General features: G+C 52.1%; 1 protein-coding gene across 3 annotated transcripts in view; it reads right to left on the bottom strand.

Annotated features, from left to right (window-relative positions):
- Slco2b1 (solute carrier organic anion transporter family member 2B1) overlaps window positions 1–20,584 on the bottom strand; it is a 50,888-nt gene extending 30,304 nt beyond the window's left edge. Inside the window, exons 1-6 of one of the 3 annotated variants that reach the window (XM_076548148.1) lie at window positions 10,630–10,756; window positions 7,226–7,362; window positions 5,908–6,045; window positions 4,363–4,525; window positions 593–826; window positions 148–246 (exon numbers count right to left, since the gene is read on the bottom strand). In XM_076548148.1, the coding sequence (XP_076404263.1) occupies window positions 148–246; window positions 593–826; window positions 4,363–4,525; window positions 5,908–6,045; window positions 7,226–7,348 (757 nt within the window). In that variant the 5' untranslated portion in view covers window positions 7,349–7,362; window positions 10,630–10,756. Of the gene's footprint in view, window positions 1–147; window positions 247–592; window positions 827–4,362; window positions 4,526–5,907; window positions 6,046–7,225; window positions 7,363–10,629; window positions 10,757–20,297 lie in introns of those variants that run through there. The other 2 variants (XM_006982158.4, XM_076548142.1) reach the window with 2 other exon arrangements.
- Window positions 20,585–20,820: the final 236 nt, after the last annotated feature.

Raw genomic sequence — 20,820 nt, forward strand, 5'->3', positions numbered from 1 at the left:
GGGTTTTATGCCTCCCATAAGACCAGTGGTCAGTTTCTCTCTCTCTCTCTCTCTCTCTCTCTCTCTCTCTCTCTCTCTCTCTCTCTCTCTCTCTCTCTGTGTATGTGTGTGTGCTTTTGAGGATGAATGAACATTCTATAGACTCACCTTCTGGCATCCGGTCAATGTCCACATAAAGCCGTAGCATGAAGCTGCCCAGCCCATAGGCCATGCCCGGCCCCATTGTGGTCGCTGCAAACAGGATCCCTGCAATACAAAGCCTTGGTGGGGATCCTGTGGCACCACCTGCCATCAACATCTCTTGCCTATCATCAGTATGTCTCCTCAGACCTCAGTGGGTCTCTGCCTATCCTTACTGGGTCCCTACCTATACTCAGTGTGTCTCTAACCACCCTGAGTAGGTATCTCTGCCTGCCCCGAGTGGGTCTCTGCCTACCCAGTCTTCCAAGAGCAGTCCTGTCTCCTGGTCAGGGATGGGGAGTTCCCTAGGGCTTCTCCAGAATTCTCTTGGCCCATCCTCATGTTTGGCCTCTCTTCTTTCTGCCTGGGCCTGGCCCCATTCTCAGAGTTTAAGGGAAGAGACCATCCTTACCAATGTAGAGGGGTGAGTTGCTTTGATGGGCAAAGTCGTCAATGTAGGAGATACCATAGGGCTGTATGGGCACAGCACCTATGCCGAGCAGGGTCTGTGCTGTGAACATGATCCCCACCATAGTTAGATGCTTGGTTTCTGTGCGGCTGGAGCAGCTGTCGTTGGAGAGTACAGAGGCTGGGGCCACAGTCGTGGGCAGGCACAAGGAAGATTCAAAGTCCTGTGACCGATTTTCTGAGAGAAGACAATAAGAATACAACCAGAGCTAAGACGAACAATACTCACCAAATGTAAGGAACTGTTGTAAGTGCTTGGATACAAGTCATTCAACAGCCCCAAAACCTAGGGTTCACAGACCAGAAACATGTCAACCAGCTGGGCTCTGCAGTTTGGCTTCACAGTTCCTGTTCTTAACTTGCTACAGGCCACCTTCCTGAGCAGGGGCATTCAGAAGGGTCATGACAGTGGTGGCTCTTTGGGTGGAAGGACAGGGGTGACCAAAAAAAGGTAGAGTTTGAACTGGGTGGAGAACGACAAATAAGAATTTTCCAGAAAGACAGGGAAGGAGGGATATTCCTGGGAGAGTTCACAGTCGGGTAAACCCAGGGCCTCAAAAGGACACAGTGTTGAAATGAGATGTTCCAGACAGCAAGTCACAGAGTAGGGTCAGGCTGGGGCTACAGGCAGGGCTCTGATGTCCTTGGCATTCATATTGGGGAAGAAGCTGTCGGTTCAGGACATGAAAACAGAGCACAGGAAAGGGCATTTTCTTAATTTAGTACCAGACATTTATTTATTCCTTGACCAATATTTGGTGAGCAATATTTGGTCTCACCAGTATTTGGTGAGACCCTCGTTCTATTATTGTCCCCAGCCCACTGCAGTGACCTTCCCTTTGTGTCAGCAGGGACAAGGCTGTCGAGCTCACCTGGAGAGCCACACCTGGTACTGGGAAGAACCATGCAACCAAAGTCATCAGGGGCTGTCCCACTGTGTGGCCCTTGCCTCTCTGGTCTTCACCCCTCAAGCGACTCTCCCAGACATTAGACATTCTGCAGACATTAGAAGTTTAAAAGCAGAATAGTTCTGGGTCGGGTCTAGGTACGGTTCCAGCTGTGGGCCTGGACTTGCACCTCCCTCTTCCACCTCGGGGTCCTGGGGCCATCGTGGTAACCTCTGCCCCGTGGGAGCACTGATGCCGTGGTGAGCGGTGCCCTGTTCCCAGTAGACATTACATACAATAGCCACCCTAGAGGTCACATTTGCCTTTAGTATCCCTCAGTCTTCAGGGTCTTGTAGATGGCCTGGCCTGTCCCACAGCTGCATGGTTACCACAGAAAGGATAAAGTGAGCAAAGAGTTGTGCATGTCAGAGCAGGGAGAGGGCCATAGCAAACTCTGACCTGATCTTGTGAACACCGGGGCTCTGGCAGGAGAAGAGCTCAGAGCTGGCAGGGAGGACAAAGTGTGACCTTGCACAGAAAACTCTCTGCTAAAGCGGAAATTGTGGGCAAAGAAACAGGAAGTCTTACTTTTCAGCATCTTAAGATGCCCTGCTGACAACTATCCTCTCTGCTCTAGATATCCACTCAGCATTTAAAAAAAAATAAGAGACGAGAGCTCACAATGTATCCCAAGCAGCCTGGAACTCACCCCAGGGTGACCTCAAACTTGTGGCAATCCACCTGCCTCTGTCTTCTGAGTGCCAGGATGATAGGTATGAGCCACCAAGCTTGGCTCTCTGTTTTCTTCACTTCACTTTTTCAGTTTGGGGGACCCTGTTTGTGCCACACCCCACTCCCCTTTTCTCCCACGCTCCTTCCTCTAGCCCTTGGGAGTCTCCTCCAGCTACAGGTGTTCTTCTCCCACCCAGTGCTCCAATGGCTTACTCTCCCTGTCTCCTAAGCAGTCAGGTGCTGTGTAGAATTGCCATACTCACTCTACCCCATAATTTCCAGGACATGTCTGCTTCATGGTCCCACCTCTGGGTCTTAGCTCTTTAGAGGTGAAACTGGCAGGCTGGCTTTTCTGTCTGTCTCCTCTCCTAGGCTGGGAGCCTCCTGGAGAGAAGCCTGAATGCCCTGAGGGCTTGGGTATAGAGTAGGCAGTATTATAGATTTGTTACATGAACCATTGGATGGATGGAGGGATGGATGGATAGATGGATGGAAGGGTAGATGGATGGGTAGATGGATGGAAGGGTAGATGGATGGATGGGTGGATGGATGGATGTGTGGGTAGGTAGGTGGGTAGATGAATGGATAGATGGATGGGTGGATTTATGAATGGATGGGTGGATGGATGGATGGATATGTGGGTGGATGTATGGATGGGTAGATGGATGTATGGATGGATGGATGGGTAGATGGGTGGATGGATGGATGGATGGATGGATGGATGGATGGATGGATGGATAGGTGGGGGGGTAGATGGGTGGATGGATGGATGTGTGAGTGGATGAAGAGGGGAGGAAAGTAAATACTTAAGCTGGTTGCTCTAAGGGACACCCCTTTTTCAACTAGGCTCTTAACAAAATCCTATTACTATTTATTTATTTATTTATTTATTTATTTATTTATTTATTTATTTATTTATTTATTTAACTATATTCATCCACTTATTCAAGCATTGTGGTATTTTGAATGCAATTGCCCCCCATAAGCTCATTAAGAGTGGCACTATTAGGAGGTATGGCTTTGTTGGAGTAGGTGCGGATTTGGAGAAAGTTTGTCACTGTGGGGGTGGGCTTTGAGGTCTCTTATGCCCCAGATGTGCCCAGTGACTCAGACCACTTCCTGTTGTCTATGGGTCAAGATGTCTTAACTCTTAACTCCGTCTCCAGCACCACGTCTGCTTGCATGCTGCCTTGTCCCTCCATGTTGACAATGGACTAAACCTATGAAACTGTAAGCCACCCAATTAAATGCTTTCCTGTATAAAAAACAGCTGCGGTCATAGTGTCTTTTTACAGCAATAGAAACCCCAACTAAGACAAGCATTGATATTTTTCCTTCTTTTTGAGACAGGGTCTCAGCCAAGCATTGGTGGCACATGCATTTAATCCCAGCACTCTGGAGGCAGAGGCAGACAGATCTCTGTGAGTTTGAGGCCAGCCTGTTATACAGAGTGAGTTCTAGGACAGTCAGAGCTATACACAGAGAAACCCTGTCTAGAAGAACCAAAAAAAAAAAAAATGAAACAAAAAACCAAACCAAACAAAAACAAAAAAATGAGACAGGGTTTCATGCATCCCAGGCTGGCCCATGGCTCAGTATGTAGCCAAGGATGGCCTAGAACTCCAGATCTTGCTGCTTTCACCTCCCAAGTGCCAGGGTATTCCACCAAGCCTTGGTATTCCACCAAGTCTTGGATGTTTGTGAAAATTAAATGGACAAATACAAATGGAAGATGGAAATGTTTAAACTATGTGCGGCGTCCATGAAGTGCCGCATGATACTGTTATTCTATTCTACAGACTTTCCCTAAGGAGTTTCTGCATGCCAGGTCCTCAAGCAGGCTCTATTACAAGTTCACTCCCACCTCAAAACCCCACAGAGACACATGAGCAGGTCCTTGCCCAGAGGGGGCTAGGAGATTTCACTTCTGCCCTGTAGCTACCCTTCTAACATGGACTGGGATCAGAAAGACTGGGGATGAAGTAGGAAGGACTATTAGGTACACTGGAGTGACATCCAACCTGGATGCAGGCTTGGAGAAGGGCCCCGTGCTCAGGACGGAAATTCCTCAGTCATCGCTTTCCCAGTGTCTTACCAGGGCTGTTGTGGTTATAGCGGTATGGTTCCGAGATGAAGTGTGGGAGCGCCATGAGCAGACCTGCCAGGGCCACCAGGAGAGCCCCACAGCCAATCATACGGGGCCTGTGAACTCGGCTGCCAAAGTAGCTCACGAACAAGATCAAGGATACGTTCCCGACCTGCAATGGGATGAAGTGGCAATTAAAGCATGGCAAAATCCTTCCTTTCTGTGGCTCCCTTTGGTGTTCTCATGGTGAAGTCCTTCCTTGCTGTGGCTCCCTTTGGTGTTCCCATCTGTACACTAGACTGACTAGTTTGAAAAAGAACCATCCTGATATGTATTGACTGGAGATTCTGAGCCAGGCATGATGGCTCACGCCTGGCATTCCACTACTCCAGAGAGTAAGTGAGGCAGGAGGATGGCTGGGAATTCAAGGCCAGTCTGGGCTACATTGTGAGACCTTGTTTCCACATCAACACACACAACACAAACTGACAATACCATGCAGAATTTGAGTCTTCCTAGGAAAGGGAAGGGTCTCGTTGCCTCTTTAGAGGAGAAAAATGAGGAAAGCTGGTCAAGTTCATCTTGGAGGGGGGTGAGCAGTTGAGGGAAGGGACTTGGAACTTCTGGGGCCTCAAGAATGAGAGGCAGAAATAAAGTCTGAAACCAAGGGTTTGAGGCTTGGAATTTCAAGTCTTAGACTCATAATCCCAGGGAGCTAGGAGTCGGGTGGGTGAACTCCAGGGTCCTCAAAGGAGTGAGTTACATCAAAGGGTTGTCGGGTACCGACTGTGGGGTAGAGGGATGACCCCCACTTACCAAATGGACTGACTTCCCCTCCCCACATGTGAGATCTGAGAGCAGCATCGTGCTGAGACTCATCTGGGGATGGGACACTGTGCAGCTGGTGGGCCAGGACTTGGGTCTAGAGGAATGTGGTTTATTATCCAGGGAAGAGAATTTCACAGAAATCCCATGGGGCTGGGGAGAGCAGACTTTTCCTCCCAGAGAAAGACAACATCTGTGAGAGATGGCTGAGGCCCAGCAGAACTGATTTCCACCAAGTCTACGTGGAGCAGCTGAGCCTCTCCCTGCCTGGCTGAGGGCCACAGGCAGGGGCCTGTGGATCCAGGGCATCCTGGGGTCAGACCTCCGCCGCGGCGGCATCACCCCTCCCTCCTGTCACCCCAAGGTCGGTCAGAGGGTGTCTTGGAGGTAACTCAAGCCTCTCTCTGGGACAGCAGAAATGAGTTTCTGTGATTCCTTCCTGGGACAGCCAATAGCGTCCCCTAGCAAAGGGCTCCTAAGGGCATGATGGCTGGGTCCTTTCTTCTACTAGGATGATCCAGGGCAGGAGGAAGCTTTTCTGGGCTTCAAAACTAGGCCAGCATGCTGTGAGAGGAGAGCTATGAAAGTTTTGGGGAGCAGGCAGTGTTGGGGGCCCCATGGGGGCACTGGGAGGAAATGTTCATGGGTGTAAGAAAGGAGGCTATCAGAGCTGGGAGTATAGGGCTCCCTCAGCGTGCACTCCTGAGGCGAAGCTAGGGATGACAGTACCTCGTTGAAGGCAGCCAGCAGCCCGGAGGTCTGACTGGACAGTCCAAAGCGCTTTTCCACCGTGGAGATGGAGCTCTTGAGGTAGCCGGAGATCATGAGCTGCGCCAGTTGCAGTATACTGTGACACAGGACAAAGAACTGTAGGAGAGAAGACGGTGGCAGTGGGCGGACACCGTCAGAAGTCAGGGAGACAGAGACAGAGTTTGGGTCCGAGGGACAGTGAGGCCAAAAGATGAGCAAGGAAGAGAAGTTGGGTAAACAAAGTCGGGGGTGGGTGGGTGGGAGATGTATGAGAAAAAGGAAAAAAGGAAGTGAAGAGATGAGAAAGAGAAGGGAGAGAGAGAGAGAGAGAGAGAGAGAGAGAGAGAGAGAGAGAGAGAGAGAGAGAGAGCGTCAATTGGAGTAACCCATGGAATCTCATCAGGTTGACAAGTTAAGGTAGAACTTATGGACATGGGTGCTACCAGAGATACACTTGACTAAATCAGGAGCATCAGGGCCCTTCCGACCCTCTGATCTCCCCAGGCATCAGGCTGGCCCTTTCTCCCTGCTCTATATCACCACTCCCTTTACCAGAAGATTCTCCTAGATCTCCCAGCCCCATTTCCACCCCATTCCCACCCTGTTCTCACGGAACTGCTATGGAGACATTCCCTCTTCTGACTTCTCCAAGCTGTCCCACTTCATCTCACCCCGAACAACCCAGCCTGCCTGGAAAAAGCTGGCAGAATTCCTAGAGGAAGAAGAACTTGCTTCAAAGAACCAAAGTCTAAGAGCACTTAGGCCAGAGCTTGAGGCATTTGCTCAATACTTTGGAGCCTCGGTCTCTTCCTTAGGCCAAGGGCAAGGGCCCCGCCTCCTAGGATGACTGAGGAAACTCAGATCTTGAAGGCTGGGGTGGGGTTCAGGGGTGGAACACTGGCCTAGCAAGTGCAAGATCCAGATTTCCATCCTTGTTATTAAAACAGTAACAGAAGAGGTCAGGTGTGCAGCACCCTGCACAGCACCCTGCACAGGATCGGACACCTCCTGGGTGAGTCTCTCGGGCTCTTGCTGCAGAGCCAGAACTCCAGTATTCACACAAGTTTAGGACGCAGAGCATGTCTCCATTTCTCCAAGGGAGTGAGAGGCAAAGAGGTCATTCCCCCCATCATCTGCAAGGAGAACATGTTCACTCTCTTTGTGCCCAGAGCCAAGCTAAGAGCTTCCCTGAGTCACCCAGAAACCCACCCCACAGGCAAGGAGGTGAGAGGCAGCTGCTTGGTGTCATACTGCTGGCCTTGGTCGCCCCTCCCCTCCCTGTCCCGACAGTGCCTACCTTGATGTTGTGGAACAGCCACCGGGGCTGTGAATCCTGATGTAAGTCCCGAGGCTCCATGCTGACTTTGCTTTCGGGCATGTCTTCTGTGCCCATTGTGGTCTTGGTGTCTCTGTCTGGCATCTGGGGCCCCTCACCTGTGGGCCCAATGGGATATCCAACCAGATGATGAGATAAAATCCCAGATAAGAGTCCTCGACCCAGGTAGACTTCAGGAGCAAACAGTTTCTGGAGAACGTGACCTTGGCGGTTGTGAGGGTCTGAAAGTCGGTCTATTAGCCTTTCTGATTCTAAGACCCTTGGGAGGGACTTTCTTGAGAGGCCATGGGTCCCATGTGTTCCTGCGGGAGACCTTCACTCCATTCAGACACACTCCAGTCCTCTTACCCCACAGCAAGCTCTGGAGCATCCACCTTCACATCAAGTATGAGCTGTGTAGTCTTTCCGTAGGCTTTTAGGCCAGGGGTGGGGCCAAGGTTGGGTCCAGAGCCAAGGGATAAAGGCTTTCCCTTTATAAGACAGAGACCCCTTGCTGTCCTAGGACACCATCTCACGTGTAGCCACAGAGCTAAGCAGTCAAGACTGCAAATCACACATCAAAGCACACAGCTATTCAGATGTATGTCACGGAACCTTCTGGACAAACAGGCCCACCAGACCCAGGAGGCAAAGCTGTTAGGGACCCCTGATCTCACTGCCATGGTGGCTTTCTCACACAGTAACTATGGAAACACGTCCGTTATTCTGTCCTGCTTCTGGCTCTCAGTGGAAACCCCAGAACTCCAGGCTGCAGTACAGCATCCTTTCAGCTGGAGACCAGAGCTTCCCTTCCAACCCCCCATCCATTTCCTGTGGCTAGCCTCCTCCATTGTTCCATGTCTCCCTCACCACAGGCTACAGTTTCCTTTTATTTCACATGGTCTGCTAAAGACTCAGAATACCTCTCAGCCGTGGAGCTCATCTTCATCTCCAGAAGAAAACCCAAAAGGGCTCCTGAGACCCTGAACCTCCATAGGCCAAGGTTTTGTGTTCCTCACACAAGGTAGCTTGGAGCCCAAAGACTATTGTTTAAAGTGTACATGTATGCGTGTGTGCATATGTCCATAGAGGACAGAGGCATTGGATTCCCTGGAGCTGGAGTTCCAAACATTTGTGAGTCGCCTGATGTGGGTGACAGGTGTGGAACTCAAGTCTTGTACAAGAGCAGTACACTTTCTTAACCACTAAGCTATCCTTCCAGCCCTGAGAACTATTAGCCCCGATCATGGTTAATTGTGATTGTCAACTTAACGGGATTTATAGTCACCTAAGAGATACATCTTTGGGCATGCCTGTGAGGGTGGTTCCAGAGAGATTTAACTGAGGAAGATCCACTCAGTGAGGTGGCCCATCATATGAGCTATGGTTTCTGACTGAATAAACAGACACAGCAGTGAAGTACCAGCCTGCCCGCATTCAGCTCTTTCTGTCTGCTGACTGTAGATACAATGTAACCTGACATCTTGTGCTCCTGCAGCTGCGCCTTCCATGGTGACACATTGTAGCCTCACTCTATGAGTCCAAACAAACATTCCTTTAAGTTGCTCTATGGTCAGGTATTTCTGACTCCAACTAGCAAAATGGCTGATGTGATATATAATTCACAGGCCATAAAACTCTTAAAGCTCACAATCCATGGATCTTAGTATGTTTACAAAATTGTACAGCAATCACCACGGTCCAGTCCTAAAACTCTTCCTTCCCACAGCAAGAAGCCTGGCATCTCTAGCTGTCACTTCCCATTCCTCACTACCAGACTTCTGGAAACCCTAATCTACTCCCTGGCTCTGTGGGTTTCCTACTGTGGACATTTCACACGGATGAAATAATCTAACATGTGGTTGGTCACCTGTAACTAATTTTTAAAAGCCCATAATATTTCCAAGGGTGCTCAACATCATAGCAACTGTCAGTGCTTCATGTCTTTCTACAGATGACTGGCACTCCTCTGTGTGGTTGGATTGCCTTTCGTTCACACACTTGTCAACTGATAAACAGTTGGGTGATTCGGGGTATTGGGAACCGTCATTACAGCGTTTTACGTGGGCGGCCTGCATTTTCAGTCCTCTCAGGCATATACGCCTGGGAGTGGAATTGCTGGGTCCTGTGACAGTTCTGTTGGGCTATTTGAGGAACCACTGAACTGTTGGCTGCTGTCCTTCCAGCCTCAGCACCAGCCCTGTGCTGGCTGAGGGGGGATGGGGGGGTGGGGGTGGGAGGGATGGGGGTGGGGGGTGGGGGGGGTAGGGGAGCCCTGCAGCATGCTGGCACTGCTGCGGGGAGTGGGGGAAGGGGTGCAGTGACTTGGCTAGGTTTGAGGGGCCCAGATGGAGAAAGGCACTGTACTTCCTCCCCTCGTCCGTCCTGTTCATGGGCTGTGGAGCGATGCACCATTTCACAAGCCCGCCAACCGCGTTCCCATCTCGCTACACCTTTCCTCGTATGTTATGGTCCGTCTTTTCAGTGACGCTCACCCAAGTAGGTGTGAGGTGACGTGTATGGTTTGGTGATGATGGCAGGCATCTTTTTATGTTCACATTTGTCATTTATATGACTCTCCGGAGAAATGCCTAGACAGTAGCTGGAAGAATTTGAGGAAACGGAAGTGCGTGCGTCTGGGAGGAGTTCCTTTGGGGACACAGACATCCAGAGGAAACAAAGGAAGGTAACACCTGGCAGGAGGCGTTGGGGCGGGGAGCCATTGGGAAAGAGAAAGAGGAGGAGATGGCAGGGGTCACCTAAAGAGGAGGGGGTAAGGGCCTGTAAGGCAACTGTCCCCAGAGACACCGAGGGCGCGACTTCTGAACCTCAGCTCCTGTCACCAGAAAGGCCTGTCACCTCTGCTATCTAGGTCTTCACATGCATCCCCAGCACATGAATGCTCCCCAGAGCTCAGTGTCCTCTGTCCTCTGTGTCTCTTCTGAGGACTCCCAACAGCTCAGTCCAGATGTCGAACTCAACAGCCCTCCACGCTCCTTGGACCGGTCTGAACAGGGGGAGGACGCACAGCGCCCTTCTCTGGCTTGGTCCACTCTAAGCTAGCCAGGTCACCTTGGCGGCCGTGCCGGCATGCCCCAGAGCCTGGTCAACCAAACAGCAGGGCTGCAGCTGAGGCTGGAAGGTCTGAAGTCACTGACAGGATGTTCCAGCTCAGAAAGAAATGCAAGGAATAGATGGGGGGAGGGAAGGGAGGTCAGTGGGCTGCCTCAGCATGTGCATCCCCCAGCCCAAAACCAGACCCTCAGCCTGGGCTCCTGAGACCCTGGGGACAGTCCTTCCTATATGCCAGTCACACCCCTCTCCTCTCGGCCCTCTCCTCTGCTCATTCACAGAGCTCTGTTCACTTGCCTTAGGTAAGCGCCTACTTGCAGCCTCACTCCTGGTCTTCCCGAAGCTTCCACTGCAGCCTCCCCTGCCAAAAAGTCTTCCTGGCTTATTCGATCCGTTGGTGAAATGACGGTTTCTGGCGCACAAAGTCCAAATCTCTTCTCTCTGGGTGGGGGAGGAAGCCCAGCAATGTGCTTTGGGCTCTGAGAGCAGTCATCTCCCGGAATCTCTGCAAGCCAAAACTTCTGCTTCCTCGGAGCTGGTCAGTGCAAGCCTCTGGTGCGAGGCTGCGTGCTCCTCACGAACAGAAGCTGGTGCTCAGTCTAGCTGCAGCCACGTGGCAAGGGGCAATACTTCAGAGACCAGCCTGCCCCTTCCCTCTCTGCTCATTCTTTTCCGGGAAAGACTCAGGCCCAACCCATAGTATGTCCCAGGGTCAGGTTGCAAAAGGCAACCCCTAGGAAATCATAGAACTGAGTACAGGCTTCCTCAAGCTTGAGTTGGACTCCCAGCTCCCAGCAAGCCTCCAAGGTGATCCTGAACATGTCTCTTGATCTTTCTGAGCCCTAGTTTCCCTCAGCTTACAAGTATGAATGACAGTATCTACCTAAGACAGGACCCAAGACATGCTGCTCCCAAATATGACATGTGGGCAATGAAGAGCAGAAATCAGATGTCCCTCTCCCCTCTCCCCTCCCCCCTCCCCTGCAGCAGGTCAGTGACCTCGGCAAGTTACTCCCCTCCCCCCTCCCCTGCAGCAGGTCAGTTACTTGCTGACCTTCTCCCCTCCCCTACCATTTGAAGCATTTCAAAGCAGGCTTGGCTAGATCCCCTTTGGTTTATTACCATCAGGTCATATTCCATTTGTTCAATCGCGCCTCTCTACAATTAGATATTTCGTCAGACCTAGCATAAACACACTACACACACACTTCTCCATTTCTTCATGTCTGCTGCTGAAGACTCCCATATCTTATGAACTTTGGACTAAATAATTCTGTGAACTTCTTATCCTGCTAATCTGTCTTTTGTCAGAGTGTCTCAGGCATGAGGCCAGGATCAGGGAAGGAAAAATCTCCCCTCTACTGCCTCAGGCCCATGAGGCAGGTCTCTGTCAGGACTGGCCTTCTGACCGACACCCACCAGGAGCCATTTTCCACTAATTCCAGATAAATCTTCCAAAATGTCCTAGAGAGGACACTTCACCTGGAGCCGCCTCTTGCTCCCAAGTTCTCCTCTTTGTTCTGGCAGAGCCATTGTCCACCTCTAGGTCGCCTCTCTCTCTCTTTCATCCGGGCTCCAGTCAACCACAAAACCCAGAGAACCTCACCCTTTTCCCCTAGTACACTCCGTGGCCCTAGAGGCAACGACCCAGGTTTGGAGCACAAGCTGCAGTTCAGCCTTGTAGCCTTAGATTCGGGGTACTTTGGCTTCTGACATACAGGGCAGGGGCAGCAGCCCCTCCTCTCCAGGGCAGAAGTCACCCCGAGAGCCCAACCTGCCTACTTGCACATCGGACCCCCCTCTAGAGCCTCCAGACCCACTGCCTGTCCCTCCTAACACGGCACTGCTCGTCTGTGGTCTTCGTAGTCTCTTCCTAGTCTGTCCAGTTCAAGCAAATGGCTGAACTGTTCAGTTCGGGACTTCGTTATCTGATCCATTCTTCAAGGGGAGCCGTCCGCAGAGTACTGGCCTCCAGGGCCCTTCCTCCATCTGGCCCCCACCCCAGTCCCCCCTTTTTTCTTCCTTCCCTCCCTCCCTCCTTCCCCTCCTTCCCTCTTGTTCCCTTCACTCCCCCCCCCCACTTTTCTTTCCTGTCAACAGGGTCTCACCATGTAGCCCAAGATGACCTCAAATGTGCAAACCTCCTGCCCCAGCCTCCTGAGTGCTGGAATTACCTGCATGTGCGGTCACACCCAACTTCTTCAGAGTCTTTGATCCCTCTTGCCCCAAGTCCATATCTTTCTATAGTTCCCGCCAATCCTGAACTGCCACATTCAGTTTCTTATCTCAGCCTTCTCAGGTCTCTGGCCACCCTTCCCCCACAGCACTGAAAGGTTTCAAATCAGATTTCCAGGTTTTCAGCCAAAGCACAGTGACACTTCAGGGTCTTAGCTGCAGCTCACAATAACCTTTGCCTCATTGGGATCTCCTGTTGGTTGTGTTTGGTGTTGACACAATCTACGGTGTGTGGTGTGGTGTGTGCTTGATAAATGGCACACTTTTCCCTGTCAGGGAGTCCACCGTCTATCAGCTGTCTGTCCTGCCATGCGGCACCACCTGCTTCCATGAAGCACCAAGTATCAGTACCCACAGAACCAGAGAGCTAGGCTGAAGCTTGCCTCTGTGGGCAGGAGTAGGGCCCTACTAGAGACAGTGCTCTCTGGATGCTTCCTTCCTTCCTCCCTCCCTCCCTCCCTCCCTCCCTCCCTCCCTCCCTCCCTCCCTCCCTTCCTTCCTTCCTTCCTCTCTTTCTCCCTCCCTCCTCCTTCTCTCTCTCTTTCTTTCTTTCTTTCTTTCTTTCTTTTGTGACAGGGTCTCACTGTGTAGATCTGACTGGCCTGAAACTCACTCTGTAGACCAGACTGGTCTCAAGCTCACAGAGATCTGCTGCCCCTGCTTCCTGAGTGCTGGAATTAAAGACTTGTATCACCATGCCTAGCTAGTGTGTGCCATCTTGATCTGAGGGGAAGCAGGGGGCTACTGCAGCATGAACATCACCAAATGCAAGGCTATGTTGGGCATGCATGTATCCTCACATCCTTAGAGCATGCCACCAGGGCTTGGGACACCTGTGAGCAAACAGGCTTGGAGAAGCAGCATCCAGGATCCCAGAACCGGTGAATGGTTTGGATTTGAGCCTAGATCTGTCTGACTCCTGGGCTCCTAATGTCAGGCATCAGCTCTGCACTGACGGCCTTGGAACAAATACAGTGACAGTCCCTGGGTGGTCGCTTCTCATTCTGGCCCAGTTTCCCTTCTGTGAGTTGTCAAAGGTGGCTGTATTGCCGCCATCTGTCACTCTACCAGCTCATTCTGCAGCTTGTTGGCCAGCTCACTGGTCAGTCAAGGGTTCCCTTCTGTGGCCTGAAAAGGTTAGGAAAGGAAATGTGGGGAGAAAGTTGAGAGGGCTCCAGTCCAGGGACCCACAACCAAGGCCCCTAGGTTGGAACCTTCTGGAGAACTACAGCATCGGTTGCCAAGAAATGCCAAAGCAAAATCTGAGAGGGTCAAGGCATGATACCGTCTATAGACTGTTCTAGGCAGTACCTTACAGAAAGCAAAACCTAGGACCATGGAGATCCGGGTACTTGGTGGCTGGCGATCAGACAGATAAGAACAACAAACCCACTTCCCACCCGCTGCGAGGCTGTGTGGGATAAGGTGCCTGGGCAACTTCCAAGGGACTCGCTGAGGCCAGCTTTGTCAGCCTCAGCCCCAAACTCAACGGTTAGTTTGTTTGTAAGTCTGGCCACCAGGCCTTGGAACAACTTGCTTTTCTTCTTCTGGAAGGCTCAGCTTACTCCGTTTCATCTGATCCAGGAAGACCCCACTGGAAGCGCACCCCGCCCCTCACCCCGCCCCAGCTCCTTGCCCCTCCCACCATCCAGTCTCCACACTGCCTCTACCTTCCATTTCCACACTCCTCAGCTGCATTCCAGGGGTTGTTTTTTCGTCTGTTTGTTTTTCTCTCTAACTTTGGTGTACAAGAATAAACACCACACTCACCCCTCTGTGCCACCCTCACATACACACCGCGCCAGGCCATCAAAGGGACCCATACAACACACAGACAATAAGGCAGGGGTTGTGACTGGGAAACTCTGGCCCAAGGCCTCCACTCAGGGGTGTCCCTTGAGACAGATGGCATCCTCTGGATGCTCCCTGCCTGGAGGCACTTCAGGCCTGGGGACTTGTTTTGAAGCCTGCAAAATGCTGGCTTGCTCAATGTTTTTAAAATCAGTTGCCAGCATTTTTTTTTTTTTTAAATCAGGAAATTTCACATCCAATTGCAGATTTATGTTTTTGTCTTGAAAGCTCAGCAGATCTGGCATGCAGAGCCTCTGAGAGGACTCAGCGGTCCATGGTGCTGTGTCTGCTCAGAGAAGTCCGCCCTGCTGGACCCTCAGTGGGGGACCATTTCCTGGGGCCCTTTCACCTGCCTGGGGGCTTCCCTGTCCTCCGTCTGTCTACAGCAACTCTAGGCTTGGGAGCTCCCTGGCCATGATTCCTGGGTTAGGAAAACCACTTTGAAAGTGGAGAACCAGGCCAGGAAACCCAGAACTAATCCAGAAACACCGCAGCGGGCAGAGAGGGGGTGCGCTGCTGGCTCTAGAAGTGAGAGCAAAGATTTGGGGGAGGCACTTGTCTTTCCACCCCCAGAATCCACATGTTGGAAGGAGAAAATAGACTCCCACAAGTTGTCCTCTGACCTCCACAAGTACACAGTCAAGTGTACCATGGTATGTGTGCACATACACACACACACACACACACACACACACACATACACAATGTACTACTACTAAAGAAAGAAGAGGTGTGGGGCTGGAGAAGTTGGAGGGACCCGTGACGGGGCAAGCTGAGCGGGAGCTCCGATGCCTGTCTTGGTGTACTGTTTTGGTGAGCTTGGCCCCTGACAACTGGGAGGATAGAATGACAGTGTGCTCAGCACTGGACATGAGGTTGGGTGAGTAGACTAGCCACAGGAAGGGGTTTCTCTAGGAGGTCATGCCTCCAGGTGAAGTCACTTGTCTAGGGGTCTGAGAGTCGTGTGAAGCTGACATCAACAAGCCGGTGTCTGAACCTGCCCTACTCTGTGCCCCAGCTGAGAGCAGAAAGAGGACCTCCAGCATTGATCCACCTTTCAAGATAGTGGATCGGTGTCACCAGAAAAGCTACTAGCTCCCAGCACTAAAAGCTCAATGTCTGAGCCTGGGAAGGGTGGCATCTAGGTGGTGGATAGTGGTTGAGTCATCCCAGTCTCAAGTTCAAGGCCCCTGAGAGCCTCAGACATCATCTACCCATTCCTATAGAACACAATGCTCCAGCCCCAACAGACTCTTGCCATCGCCCAACTAATCAGATGCTGCCCTCGGCCTTTATACATGCCGCACCCTTGACTGACTGCTTACCCCCACCACCCCCACCACCCCCGCCACCCCTGCCACCTCCATCACCCGCACCTGTCACATCTCACCTCTCAGCCTCAGCCTAGCTAACAAGCACGCTTGTTGAGTTGAACTCACCCAAATGAGATAGCCAACAAGACTGGAGCCTAGGCTATATATAGGTGGGGGTGGTCGTGGTGACACAGGGTGACTGTGAGGCCTCAAGCTCCAGTTCCAATGTGACCCAGCCCAGCACTGTGAAGGAGGAAGAGTCAAAGGCAGAAAATGGGAGGGAGTCTCCAGACAGGAATTGGGCTTGGCTGTCATTTTTGGGAAATTCCTTCTGGAAGGACCCTTGGGTGGCCTGCCAGCAGGGAAAGGATCTTGAAGTCTAGCGGTTGCTTTTTGAAGGAGCTCTGTCAGGATGGGGCGGTGGGGAGAGGGGGGCAGGCATCTGGTGGTTTCCGAGTTGGGTCAGGGACCCTGTGCTGGGACTTTCTGTTCCCGGTTCTGGCCCTGACTACCCCATCTAAACCCGTGACGACCTTTAGCGACTAGAGCTTGGGGAGCGGGGTTCTGAGCCCATGGGGAAGCAGGACAGTTTCCTTAGCTCTAAACAAGAGGCCATTGGCCCAAGGCCATGCTTCTTCTCCTAAACATGAGTAGCTCATCGATCACTCTCAGGGTTGGGCTGACCTCACGAGTCATCCATTCACTCATTCTTGCACCACAGCGTGAGTCTGAGGACCTTGGTTAGGCTCAGCGGCCACACAAGGACACCCAAAGGAGCACCAGGTGGAGCCTTGGGAGCCTTCACTGCCATCCTGAAGAGGACAAAGGGGAGGACTGAGAGCCCAGAACCCAGAGGGCGCTCGGGTGTCACTGGGTCTGCCTCTAGATGTGTGACCTGAGGCAGGTCATGGTCCTCTCTGGCTTGCTTTCCTCATCGGGACAGAAGTCTGCACTTGGACTCACAAAACTGTGACACCCGAGTGGTGCTCTGGGGAGCATCCCTGGGACACAGATCACTGAAGCATGGTCACCTCTTCTGTAGCCCCGACGGCCTCTAAGCTAGTCTCTGTGATGCTCTCACATGGGCTCTCTGTGTCAGAGCGCTTGTTGGCTTTGGCTTAATTTTCTGAGATAGCTCTCTGGGACCTTGTCCCTTAATCTGGTTGCCCACTTAGCCCACAAACATGCCCAGTCCATTTGCCCTTCTAGAATGCACATTGCTGGTACTCTCTGCCTAGATTCCTACCCTCCACCCGCTCTGGGGGCAGACCACCCTCCCAGTTGCTGGCCAACTGTTTTTGCCTATTTCAAACTTTGGCCTTTTCTTCTTTTCAGTATTATTTTTAAGCAGAAATCACTTTATTGTAATGGAATTACAAATAAAAACATCACACAGTTAGATTAAAGCAGTCACTCAAATACTTGCCCAGTTCCAAACTGTACATCTTAGTGAACCTCTGTATAGTTTGAAGTAAGCCATTCTGAAGCCATGGAGCCTTGCTTAGGTTTTATGCTTTCACTATCAATTATATTTTTAATGCACTTGTCCACCACAAAACAGAAAAACGTAATAATTGAAATTAGAAAAACAATTAGTTTTATATTCTCTTCCATGAGGATGTACTTGTTGGCCCTGTCCTTCCCCTTTCTCTGGTGTTCTTTTTTCTTTATCTTTTCTATGATCCTGGCCATTGCGTAGGGCCTTATGAATGCTAGGCCCATGCCATACCACTGATGTAGTTCACCAGGCTGACTTTGAACCTTCAATCTTCCTGACTCAGCCTCTGGGGTAGCTGGCATGACAGGCCTATATCACAGGCGTTGAAAACTTTGGCATTTTTTATTCATGTGGCTTGTGTTTCTGATTCCACAGATGGGTATCACAGAGCTGGGACCCAGGACACAGAGCTGTTTACTCACTGAACAATCTTAATCATCCCAGCTCTGTCCAGTCCTGGCTGGGTCCAAGGCCTCAAGAATGGATGGAATCAAGCCTCATCCTCCAGCCCTCTCGGCTCCCTGGGGTGGGCTCCTTAACATTCCAGAGCAATTGCTAGGCCTTGGCTGCAGCCTATGGGGGTACAACACCATTCTCATGGCTCCCCATGCTTCAGTCACCCACACCGATGTCAAGGCCCAGCCAGTCCCTGCAAAGAAGCCTCTGCTCTGCTGCCCCCTCCACAGATCAAGCTTATAAACACACTGGGGACCAAGGGACTGTCCCTGCCACCTACTGTGAACATAGAGAAACAGTCCCTGCAAGCAACAGGGGCAGGCAGACTGGGCACTGACCGACCACATGGCGCCCCATGCTAAGGTCAAGGCCAGCTCACCACCTGGCACTTCCTAGACCAGTCATGGGGGGAAATAACACACATACCCCACATCTGCTCCCCAGGCAGTGGCACCCAGAAAATAATTTGCTTTGTGAGGAGCCAGTGGAGCAGTATACAACATAGGCCAGAGTTCACTGGCATGGAGTAGGGAAGAAAGAGAAAGCCCCAGGCAAGTGACAGAGAGGAGAGGGCCTTAATATTAGGAAGATTGGTGTCCTGGCCTCTACTCTGCGGGTCAGCTGCTGGGTGATCTTGGGCCAGTCAGTTACCCTCTCTGAATATCTGCTTCCTCAGCTATTAAAATAGAGGGACGATTTCGTTGAGTTCTCATATTGTCCATGGGCAGAGCCGGGATTCAAACATGAGGCTGATGATTCTTTCCCTCCCATATCTGCCCTGGGAAGACCTCATTTGAACATGGAGGGCCACAGAGAGCAAGCAACAGTGGCTATACCTAGAGTGAGGAAATATGACCTGGGGGGAGGGGGTGTCCGCTGTGCAGTGGGGCTAACACGCTTCCTCTAGCTTGGAGGAAGGCGCTTCATTTGGAGGTACTGGAAGTGTCAAAGTTCCCAAGAGAAGGCTGTGGGCAGGGGCTCCCTGAGCAAGGGTGCTGAGGCCAGAGAATGGCTTCCTTGGATCTCACCATGGGGACAGTGTGGGGATCTGAGTTTCCTCCCTACACACACAGAACTCTGCTGCCTAAGGACACTCGCAAGCTGGTAGGCCACCTCTGTGGGAGATACATATGTCTGTCCCTAGTGGAACAGCTGGCCCCGGACCCTTCGAAGACTGAGTGTCAACTGCATTCCTTCATCCTCCTACCCATTGTAGTGAGCCTGGCCACAGCCCGGATGGAAGCTGTGGAGGCACAGGTGGAGGTGGCTTCTGGTGACTCCGTGGGAGGGCTTGGGACAGCTTCCTATCACATGTGTGTCAGGGATCCGCTAGAGGACCCAGAGCTGAGCCTTTACGGGGAGCGGAGGCAGGTACAGAAGTGAGGGTGCTAGTTTTTCCCATGCCACAGGTCTCCAACCCCCCCCCCCATTCATACTGAGAAGATGAATGGGAATTTTGTTTGTCAATGGCCCGTAAGCCCATTGAAACCATCCCATTATGCCAGGTTCACTGGTGCCCGCCTGTGCTCCCTGCACACGGGAGGCAGAGGACAGAGGACACAGCATGTTGGAGATGAGCCTTGGACAAGCAAAATCCTGTGTCACCAAAACCAAAACAAACCCCACCCCTCCCCCTCACACCTGACCTCCTCCTCCTCTCTCCTATGAGGCCTCCCGAGAGGAAGCATCCATCCCCACCCTTCCTGGTGTGCCAGGGTCCCCAAGCTGTGTCTGTGATTCTGCAGAGTCTGTTTGGCCTGGAGCCTTCGTGTGGCCACCTGGGAGCAAGCCTGGCCTTGCCTGGCCGGGTGTGAGGTTGACACTGCAGCTGACAGGGAGGCCAGGGGTTACTGTAGGGCATCCAGCCCAGCCACCCTGTCACAGGTGGGTGTGCCGCTCTGCCCTGGTCACTTGGTGCTTTTCTTATGCCATGCCAAGCTTGGTTTCTGGAGCCTTCCAGGCGTTTCCCCCTCTAGCCTCCTCATACCCCATTGCCATCTACCTTGCTAAGTGTATGCAGGCCTCTCTCTGAGTCTCCTCTGTGTGGATCCTGTGGATGGGGCCTAAAGTCCGCCTGTCAGTCCCCTTGGTCATCTGCCCCTGTGGTCTGGTGGTTCTCTGCCTTTCTGGCTCACACTCACAGTCCCCTTCTTTTCTGTCCCTCCACGTCCTCACTGTGACCCCCCCTTCAGGGCCACCCTCCCAGGCTACCCCTTAGTTCTGCTGACACCTGCTGATCCCCGCGTCTCTTTGCACATGCTCTCTCCCCTCCTTTCTTGCTCTCTCTTCTTTGTCTCCGTGGTTCTCTGCCTTGACCATTCATTCATTCCTACGTTGTTTCACACTGGGACATCAGCTTAATGGTGGCTGGGCAGGTCTCAGGACTCTAGCTTACCAGGGTGGTTTGGCTGGGCTCCCTGCCTCCAGCTGAGTAAATGGCTTCCCTTCCTGCCCCTCTCATTCACCCATACACCCTCCGGTGTTCCACAGACCAGTGGGTTGCTCTACGCAGAGCTGAACCTCGGTCTTCCCAGCACACTACCAAGACACTGTAGTCTCATACTTTCATGTGTCTGGTGAAGCCTCCAGGCTCCCTCCCCACGCCCTCCCGCCCTTCACCTGCACTTACCTATTCTGGGTCCCATGGGGCAATTCGGAGAACTGTGGCCTCTAGTTCAACCTGGAGCTTAGCAGAGAGCAAGTGAGCCCGTCAGTGGCCTCCTGGAGACAGCTTCTGAGAGGGCAGCTGCAGGGAACATCAGCTGTCCCTCAGGACTGGACAGCAGCTGCTCCCAAGGCAGAGGTGGTAGGGACCCTGCTCAGTCTGAGCCCTTCTTGAGAGCTCCTGTCTCTGGGCGCTTGCTCCTTCGGCCACCTCTTAGCCCTGACCCTTGCTGTCTCTGCTTCTTCCGCTCCATGAATTAATTCCTCTGATCTCTGGCCGGGACAGCCCAGGACTTGTAAAGGAGGCGGGTGTGTTTAGGTCCAGCCCCCAGGCTGGCAGGAAGCAGCTCCCGCCCTGTGACTTGTGTGGGTTACTTCCTAGCTCTTTCCCTTGGAAAGCAGCAGAAGTAAGAGCGAGAAGCTGTTGATGGCTCTTCTTAAATCCAGGGCCATTCGGGAGACAAATATTCCAGAATATTCTGTCTCTT

This window comes from Peromyscus maniculatus, chromosome 1 (genome assembly GCF_049852395.1).
Source record: "Peromyscus maniculatus bairdii isolate BWxNUB_F1_BW_parent chromosome 1, HU_Pman_BW_mat_3.1, whole genome shotgun sequence".
In the NCBI taxonomy this organism is placed as follows: domain Eukaryota; kingdom Metazoa; phylum Chordata; class Mammalia; order Rodentia; family Cricetidae; genus Peromyscus; species Peromyscus maniculatus.